A 9,886-nucleotide genomic window follows, 5' to 3' on the forward strand; every position below is an offset into this window, starting at 1 on the left:
CAGATGTTCAAGCTGGTTTTAGAAAAGGCAGAGGAACCAGAGATCAAATTGCCAGTATCCGCTGGATCATCAAAAAAGCAACAGAATTCCAGAAAAACATCTTTCTGCTTTATTGACTACGCCAAAGCCTTCGACTGTGTGGATCACAATAAACTGTGCACAATTCTTAAAGAGACGGTAATACCAGACCACCTGACCTGCCTCTTGAGAAACCTGTATGCAGGTCAGGAAGCAACAGTTAGAACTGGACATGGAACAACAGACTGGTTCCCAATAGGAAAAGGAGTATGTCAAGGCTGTATATTCTCACGTTGCTTATTTAACTGATATGCAGAGTACATCATGAGAAATGCTGGACTGGATGAAGCACAAGCTGGAATCAAGATTGCCGGGAGAAATATCAATAACCTCAGATATGCAGATGACACCACACTTATGGTAGAAAGTGAAGAGGAACTAAAAAGCCTCTTGATGAAAGTGAAAGAGGAGAGTGAAAAAGTTGGCTTAAAGCTCAACATTCAGAAAACTAAGATCATGGCATCTGGTCCCATCACCTCATGGCAAATAGATGGGGAGACAGTGGAAATAGTGTCAGACTTTATTTTGGGGGGCTCCAAAATCACTGCAGATGGTGACTACAGCCATGAAATTAAAAGATGCTTACTCCTTGGAAGGAAAGTTATGACAAACCTAGATAGCATATTAAAAAGCAGAGACATTACTTTGCCAACAAAGGTCTGTCTAGTGAAGGCTATGGTTTTTCCAGTGGTTATGTATGGATGTGAGAGTTGGACTATAAAGAAGGCTGAGCACTGAATAATTGATGCTTTTAAACTGTGGTATTGTAGAAGACTCTTGAGAGTCCCTTGGACTGCAAGGAGATCCAACCAGTCCATCCTAAAGGAGATAAGTCCTGAGTGTTCATTGGAAGGACTGATATTGAAGCTGACACTCCAATACTTTGGCCACCTGATTTGAAGAGCTGAGTCATTTGAAAACACCCTGATGCTGGGAAAGACTGAAGGCGGGAGGAGAAGGGGACAACAGAGGATGAGATGGGCTGGATGACATCACCAACTCAATGGACATGAGTTTGAGTAAACTCTGGGAGTTGGTGATGGACAGGGAGGCCTGGTATGCTGCAGTCCACAGGGTCGCAAAGAGTCAGACACGACTGAGCAACTGAACTGAACTGAGGCATATAAGGACCATGAGAATTAACTTTTACACATTTCATAAACTTTTTTTGCTGTGAGCACTTAATAAATGCTAAATGTCAACAAAACAGAATAGCAATAATCTGTCCCTGGAGATAACTAATAATTAATGAGATGCCTAAGAGAAAATGCAAAGTACTGTTGACTCAATATAATTTACTTTTTGAAATACAAATATTGGTATTTTTTTTCCCCTTGAAGACTAAAAATATTACTTAATGATCTCGGGGTTTAAAAAACCAATCACTCTACCCGGGCAATTTCTCCACATTAAATTTTATTATAATTTCTAAAATAAGTATTAAGCATTAGCAAACCTGTAAAATTTTGATATCTATTTTTGGCATGTACCATGTCTAATTTTTCAAGAAAGTAGAACACATTTTTTGTTTAAAGTTTGCACATACAGCAAAAGAAACCTATTTTCTTCTCCTTTTCTACTTAGAGAATTCCTCATCTTATCACTTTTATGTCATGAGCTTTTAAAAGGTAGGTACTATACAATCACGCTTGGGGTCTCCAAGGCATGGAGCTGGGGTACAGACCTTGTTACTCCAGATTACACTTCTGCCCAGCACAGAAGTGCTGTCATCTGCTCTTTCTCAGTTCTGACAGATGCCACGCTGCCCTTAGAGGGAGTGAGAAAGAGGAAGACAAAACCAGAAGCTTGAGATGCCTGAACAGCGTTGATGGAGTGTGCATCTCCTCCCTTGCTTGGGAATGTTACAGAGGGAACAAAAACAGGTTGTTGTTTAGTCACTAAGTCATGTCCGACTCTTTCGTGAACCCATGGACTGTAGCCTGTCAGGCTCCTCTGTCCACGAAATTTCCCAGGCCAGAATACTGCATGGGTTGCCCTTCCCTTCTCCAGGGGATCTTCCCAACCCAGGGACTGAACCCAGGCCTCCTGCATTGGCAGGAGGAGTCTTCACCACTGAGTCACCTGGGAAGCGAAAAAACAGGCAGAAAGGAAATATTTAAGCCTTGGTTTCATTACTTGGGAATTTTCAAAGATATTTTTAAACAAATGTAGTCACAGGTTTAGTATTTCAGGAACTTAATCTTTTTTATTCATTTATTCTAGTGAATGTATCATGGTGCTGATAAAGTGAAACGTTTCATACACGAAAGGGGAAGTGGGTTTTATAGGTATTTTCTTATCTGAGGCCATTTTATTATCAAGAGTTTACTCAGTGCATACGTATATAAAGAAAGAAAGAAACACCATAAGTACTGAACATAAGCATACTTCTCTGGAAGCTAGAAAAAAAGTTCAAAATTTCTGTGCTCGAAATTCAAGTCTGGATCTATGGCAACTACACATTACATAACAGATAGATAAGTTATATATTCCATGTGTGTGTGCATTCTAAGTCACTTCAGGCATGTCCAACTCTTTGCCATCCTATGGACTATAGCCCGCCAGGCTCCCTTGTCAATGGGATCTCCAGGCAAGAATATTAGAGTGGGCTGCCATACCCTCCTCCAGGGGATCTTCCCAACCTAGGGATCGAACCTGCACCTCTCATGTCTCTTCATTGGCAGGTGGGTTCTTTACCACTAATGTCACCTGGAAAGCCCTATTTATTACATAATAAAGTCCAAAAGTACATAACTGCAACAAAAATATTAACCAATTGACTGTATTTTTAAAGTAAGGAATTATTACTGTGGCTAGAATTTGATAAGAGCTTAATAAATGTGAAAGGAACAAAGAATGCAATTCTAAATAATATTATGTACATTTTATTGCCTACCAAATATGTGCTTAATAAGCACCTGGAATTTTATGCATCACTTCAGCCCTCATAATCCTTAAAGTACATTTTACTACATGAATAAGAACTGCACTTCAATCCAAAAGCATTATTTGAATCTATAAAGGGATCTTATGGGAAAACATTAAGGAATGGCTATTTTTCTAATATAAATAGCACTACTTTATAAACTTCATAAGTGGAACCATATTGCAATTTTATCACAGCCACAATTTTGCCAGAGTGAAACTCAGCAGAAACTATGTTATTCTTAGCAAATTTCTCAGGTGGCTCAGAAGTAAAGAATCCACCTGCCCGTGCAGGTGCCGCAGGAGATGTGGGTTCCACCCCCGGGTCTGGAAGAACCCCTGGAGAAGGAAAGGGTAACCTACTCCAGTATTCTTGCCTGGGACGAGTCATGGACAGTGGAGCCTGGTGGGCTACAGCCCATGGGCTCACAAAGAGTCGGAGACACTAAGTGACTGAGCATGCACATTCTTGATAAAAACCTCCATGCTAAAGACAGAGTATCTGACACTTCTCAGCACTGGATTAGGTTTTTTGATCATTCCTTCTTAATTCCCTTTATTGGATCCTCCTCAGACCTCTTAGTGACCTGTAGCTTAGCACTTTGCCCTATTTTCAACTTAAACTCACACCTTTGATGACTGGCTTTCAAACTTTTGATCATGCCATAAAATAAGAAATAAATAAAACTGAAACAAAAGACTCACAAAAAACTACCCTACCATAGGAGATATAACTAACAGTTAATCTTTTCTTCTTCTTTTCTTCCAGGGTTGTTTTTTGTTTGCTTTTAATGTTGGTTAGTGCTCACTAAATTGATTCCAAGATCCTTGAGCTACAACTTATACTGTGACAGCACTGTCCAAGGTGATTTACAGTGCTATGGTGATTTAAATATCAGTGATTTAAATATCACTGATGACTCTGATATTTATCTCTGCCGAAACCTTTCCCCTGAACTTGACTCCTGTAGCCTACCTGACATCTGCACTCTGACATTTTTCTAAATCTGTTCCTCTTTCCTTAAGCAATCTTCTTGATAAAATAGCAACACCATTTACCCAGATACTTGGGCCCATAATTCTGAAGAGTCACTCAATTCCTTTTTTTCTCTCTTACTTTACTATTTATGCTTTTGAAATACATGGTAATACTAACTTCTCAGAACCTACCAATATCACCTTCATCTAAGTCATCACTAGCTCTTTCAAGGACTACTGCAAAAGCCCATTAACTATTTCCTACACAACAGTCAATTCTCCAACTCGAGTCAAGGTGATCCTTTAAAAACATAAATCAGACCATGTCTCTGTTCACAACCATTCAATGGCTCCCCAGCACACTTAATAAAATTCAAATTCCCTATCATGGGCTCTAGGTCTGACATGACCCTGGCTGTCTTTCTTTTCTGACCTGATCTCCCTCTTGTTCATTTCCCTCAAGCCAATTCTCTTTTCTGTTCTGGTGCAATGCCAGCGGTGCTCCCACACTTGAGAAATCGGGTGCTTGCGATTCCTTCTACCTAGAATAGTCTTCTTCAAGATATTCACATGGCTTGCTCCTTTATTTCACTGTGGTCTCTGAATATTAACTCAGAGCAGTCTCTCCTGGCTACCTGAATTGAAAAAGCACTCCTAACACTTCCTAGCCCCTTATCCTGCTTTCTTTTTCTTTACAGCACTTATTACTGCACATTTCCAGTGGTAAACAGTACTCAAATTTTAGTTCAAGGACTGTATAAATGAATAAATGTACACAAATGATTGTCACTAATCCCTGTAATGACAGTATTTTTGAGAACATTAGTCTTGGTACAACATGAGCTTCATTTTTCTTGACACCTTTCTTTCTCTTCCAAATAAATCTATTTTAAGAGCAAACTATGTATAAATTAAAATGAAGAAACACACCACTGTGAGCTGAGCTGGAAAAAGTATAACTAGAATCCAATCAAACTTGTAAATAAAGCATAAACATTTTTATGCCTACTGATATTTAGGCAAGAGAATTAGGAACCCAACAAGATTCTATATATTTACTTAGCAAGTAGAATATTCATACACTGAGTAATGAATAAGAGTGTAGACTCTGGTGCAGACTGATTGGGTTTAAATCCTGGTTCTGACACTTAGTACCTAGTAATATAAATTTTTTCTGTGCCTTAGTTTTCTCATTCATAAAAAGAGATAATAATAACAACAGTATTTACCATATAGTACGTTGTGAGAATTGAACAACACCTATCACATTTGTAATCCTCTAAATAAATACTATTGTCATCTACTTGTAATTTATCCCCAAATTCCTTATGCATTGATACTATCAAAAAACACCAAGTTTGATGGGCAAGTCTTCAATTATGCTTTATATTTCCAAACTTCTCAAGCAAAATGAGATTTTGTGTTGAGTTGAAAAGATTTTCTCTATTAACCAACTATACTCCAATATAAAATAAAAAGATTTTCTTTAAAAACAGAAAAGATTGAAATCAAATATTGAAAAAAAAATTGGTTTGTTATTTAAGGCTGAAAACCAGGGAGTCACAAAATTCTGGAGTATAAGTGGGATATCTTAAGTTCAGTTGAATATTAACTGCTTATATCGAATAGTTTAAAGCAATTTATAAGTATGAAAAAAATGACAAACTCTTACTTTTCTTAAAGATTCAAGTTTAAATTATACTCATTTTAATTCCCTACTACATCAAAACATTCAACATTATGAGTATTAGAACCTAGCTTGTATTTTATACATAAAAATAACAAGTTTTTCTTTTTTTTTTTTCCATGCCTTGAGGCAGGTGTGATCCTTGTTCCCCAACCAGGCATTGACCACACACTCTCTGCATTGGAAGCAGGGAGTCTTAACTACTGGACAACCAGGGAAATCCCCCAAATAACAGTATTTGGTTGCAAATATCTCATTGTTTTCTTTCAATAATATAGATTTAAAAAAAACAAAGAAAAGTCTGCCTCTACAGAGTTAAATAGCAGCTTATTACCTTAGACAGTAAAGGTTAAAAGAAAGAAAAAACCGAGCTATTCAGTGCTCACTACACTGTGAACCATCGAGACACATATCACTAAGTCCTAGAGGACAAAATCCTATGATTAAAATTAGCTGTTTTCTTATCCAGGCAAGAAGTGGGGAAAAAATATTTAAAAGTAAGAAAGCTTACTATAACCTTAGCCATGAGGGAACTGGGGCATCTTCTCTCCATAGAATCAGGGAATCATCTGTTGCTATAGAATCATAATGCTTGCAGATAAGCTTGACCTCACAATTAACAAGGAGCCACAGCATGAAATGCTAACCTGTTAGAAACATCAGCAAACCCAAAATAAAATTACTGAATCCCCACAGTAACTAACATCTGTGCTCATCATGAACTGAATGGTATAAATCCTTGCTTTGCAAGTACTAATCATAACAGAATTCAGTAGGCTAGTTAAAAAACTTGAAGACAAAAACAACATGTGCTAAGGAATTGTCTATACTAGAGATGTTTTAGTTGACTAGTTTCAGAATTTGTGCAGTTTCAAAGTCTGCTAAATTGTTGGTTAGAAAGATCAACTGGATAGTCAGCATTTATTTTTATTTCAAATCACAGGTGATAGAAAAGTTACAAACACATGTTCAAACAAACAACCAAACAAAAACAACCCCTCCAAAACCCCTGATGGGCCCTCTACTGCAAAAGTTCAAGTCTGAGCTTTTTTTAAAGCAGACAAACTTACAACAGAAGGGTAAAAAAAAAAAGGAAGTGATAAAATAATCGTCAAATCTCACTGATTGTTCCAGATTTATTTCTGAATTTAGACCTGTTAAAAAATTGCCTTCAGGTATAACTCAAACATAATTTCCGGTACTTCTCTGGCAGTCCAGCAGTTAAAACTTCACTTCCAATGCAGAGGGTACAGGTTCTATACCTGGTCAGGGAGCAAAGATCTCACATGCCTCATGGCCAAAAAACCGAAACATAAAGCAGAAGTAGTATTATAACAAATTCAATAAACACTATGAAATTGGTCCACATAAAAAAAATTTTAAAGAAAAACACAATGTGGAATAATGAGATATGCTTAAGGCAATCCTTTCAGTAGTAAGGACCTAACAAAAGCAGAAGAGATTAAGAAGAGGTGGCAAGAATACACTGAAGAACTATACAAAAAGAGATTTTAATGACCCAGATAACCACGATGATGTGGTCACTCACCTAGAGCCAGACATCCTGGAATGTGAAATCAGTGGACCTTAGGATGCAATACTACCAACAAAGCTAGTGGAGGTGATGGAATTCCAGCTGAGCTATTTCAAATCCTAAAAGATGATGCTGTTAAACTGCTGCACTCAACATGTTAGCAAATTTGGAAAACTCAGCAGTGGTCATAGGACGGGAAAAGGTCAATTTTCATTCCAATCCCCAAGAAGGACAATGACAAAGAATGTTCACACTGCCATACAATTGTGCTCATTTCACACGCTAGTAAGTTATGCTCAAAATCCTTCAAGTTAGGCTTCAGCAGTGTGTGAACTGAGAACTTCCAGATGTTCAAGCTGGATTTAGAAAAGGCAGAGGAACCAGAGATCAAATTGCCAACCTTTGCTGGATCATAGAGAAAGAAAGGGAATTCCAGAAAAACACCTACTTCAGCTTCACTGACTATGCTAAAGTCTTTGACTGTGTGAATCACAATAAACTGTGGAAAATTCTTAAAGAGATGAGAATACCAGATCATCTTATCTGCCTCCTGAGGAATCTCTATGCAGGTCAAGAAGCAACAGTTAGAACTAGACATGGAAACAACAGACTAATTCAAAATTGGGAAAGTGGGAGGGAGGACCAGGATGGGGAATACATGTAAATCCATGGCTAATTCAATGTATGACAAAAACCACTGCAATGCTGTAATTAGCCTCCAACTAATAAAAATAAATGGAAAAAAAAAAAAAAGAATCTTCTCCAAAAAAAAAAAAAAATTGGGAAAGTATATCAAGGCTGTATATTGTCACCCTGCTTATTTAAATTATATGCAGAGTACTCTGCATATAGTGCCAGGCTGGATGACTCACAAGCTGGAATCAAGATTGCCAAAAGAAATATCAACAACCTTTGATATGCAGATGATACCACTCTAACGGCAGAAACTAAAGAGCAAGAACTAAATGGCAAGAACTAAAGAGCCTCTTGATGAGGGTGAAAGAGGAGAGCGAAAAAACTGGCTTAAAACTCAACATTCAAAAAAAAAAAAGATAGTGGCATCGGGTCCCATCACTTCATTGCAAATAGAAGGGGAAAGAGAAAGCAATGACAGATTTTATTTTTGTGGGTTCCAAAATCACTACAGATGATAACTGCAGCCATGAAATTAAAAGACACTTGGACAGAAAGCTATGACAAACCTAGACAGCATACTAAAAAGCAGAGACACAACTTGGCTGACAAAGGTCTGTATAGTCAAAGCTAGGGTTTTTTTCCAGTAGTCATGTATGAATTTGAGAGTTGGACCCATAACGAAAACTGAGAGCTGAAGAATTGATACTTTTGAATTGTGGTGCTGGAAAACTCTTGAGAGTTGCGTGAACTGCAAGATCAAACCAGTCAATCATAAGGAAAATCAACCCTGAATATGCATTGAAAGGACTGATGCTAAAGTTGAAACTCCAATACTTTGGCCACCTGATGCGAAGAGCTGGCTCACTGGAAAAGATCCTGATGCTGGGAAACAGTGAATGCAAAGGAGAAGGATGTGGCAGATCATGACATGGTTAGATAGCATCATGGTCTCAACAGACATAAATCTGAGCAAACTCCAGGAGATAGTGAAGGACAGGGAAGCCTGGCGTACTGCAGTCCCTGTGAGTTGCAAAGAGTGTAATATTTGTAGACTTACCGACTGAACAACTACAAATACTACTCACCAGAGAGTTTAAAAAGTCACATAGAGCTTGATGTTTGATTTATTCAATATGACAGCAAATTACTCAGTGGTATTATAACAAAGACTTTATTCCACACTATTTAAATGACCATGGTTAAAGTTTAAATTGTCATATCACTAGTTGTTGCCTGCTTTTACATTTTCCTTTTTAAACAGTTTCTAGATAAGCTTAGGAAAAAAGAGGTACTCGATCTCTTCTATCAGTACTTTTGCCAAGATGCATTATTAAGTTGTTGGCATTGTCTTGATATCCAAGATGGTATCATGACATTAAGAATGAAGGAAAAAAACAAGTCACCTAATCCTAAACCAAAGTGAAACACAGCTTTGATGATGCAATAGAAGCAAATGGCCCCAAATGAAGCAAGTTCACTGGAGCAACAGTTTGCTAATATTCACATACAACTGCTTTCACCAATGAGGAAGGGCTGGGAGAGAAAACTAAGTGCCAAAAAAAAGTTAAAGACGATCCAAGAAATCTACACAAACTATACCTAGCAGCAAATGGCAAACGACCCCTTAGATTGCTGCAACTGGAAGCTGCTCCATTCCACAGTCAGAGAAAGCCACGGGCACTGGTCTTGGAAAAACTGGGAAGGGGACGGGAGCCTCGCACCCTTCCCACCCTTGCCCGCATCGTCCATCCTGTTTCCCCCTATGCTAAGAGGCGGTTTTTCGGGGTCACGGGGACTGCGCCCTCCTTACCTGGTCGCAGAGGCGCGGCCAGGCAGGGAGGGTGCGTGAGTGGGTAGGCGACAGGGGCCGCCAGCGCATTCCAGCCCCGCCCGAGCCGTGCTTCCCGAGGCCACTTCAGGGAGTCTTCGTCTGCTGGCCACTCGGGGCCAGCAAGGCCACGAGGGAAACAATGAAGAGCGCTTCAAGGAAGCAGCTGCGGCAGCCGTCATTCATAAAACGGCGGACCGGAAAGAGAGCATCACGTCAC

General features: G+C 38.8%; 1 protein-coding gene across 5 annotated transcripts in view; it reads right to left on the minus strand.

Moving 5' to 3' along the window:
- GSTCD (glutathione S-transferase C-terminal domain containing) overlaps positions 1 to 9,875 on the minus strand; it is a 140,614-nt gene extending 130,739 nt beyond the window's left edge. For 3 of the 5 annotated variants that reach the window (XR_011482528.1, XM_070452256.1, XM_020901210.2), the window contains exon 1: positions 9,649 to 9,875. Coding sequence is in view for 1 of the 5 variants with exons in the window: in XM_070452256.1 (XP_070308357.1) it covers positions 9,649 to 9,717 (69 nt within the window). In the remaining 4 variants the exon portion in view is untranslated. Of the gene's footprint in view, positions 1 to 6,179; positions 6,237 to 9,648 lie in introns of those variants that run through there. The other 2 variants (XM_020901208.2, XM_020901209.2) reach the window with 2 other exon arrangements.
- Between the last annotated feature and the right edge of the window lie 11 nt (positions 9,876 to 9,886).

Source organism: Odocoileus virginianus, chromosome 21 (assembly GCF_023699985.2).
Source record: "Odocoileus virginianus isolate 20LAN1187 ecotype Illinois chromosome 21, Ovbor_1.2, whole genome shotgun sequence".
Lineage (NCBI taxonomy): Eukaryota > Metazoa > Chordata > Mammalia > Artiodactyla > Cervidae > Odocoileus > Odocoileus virginianus.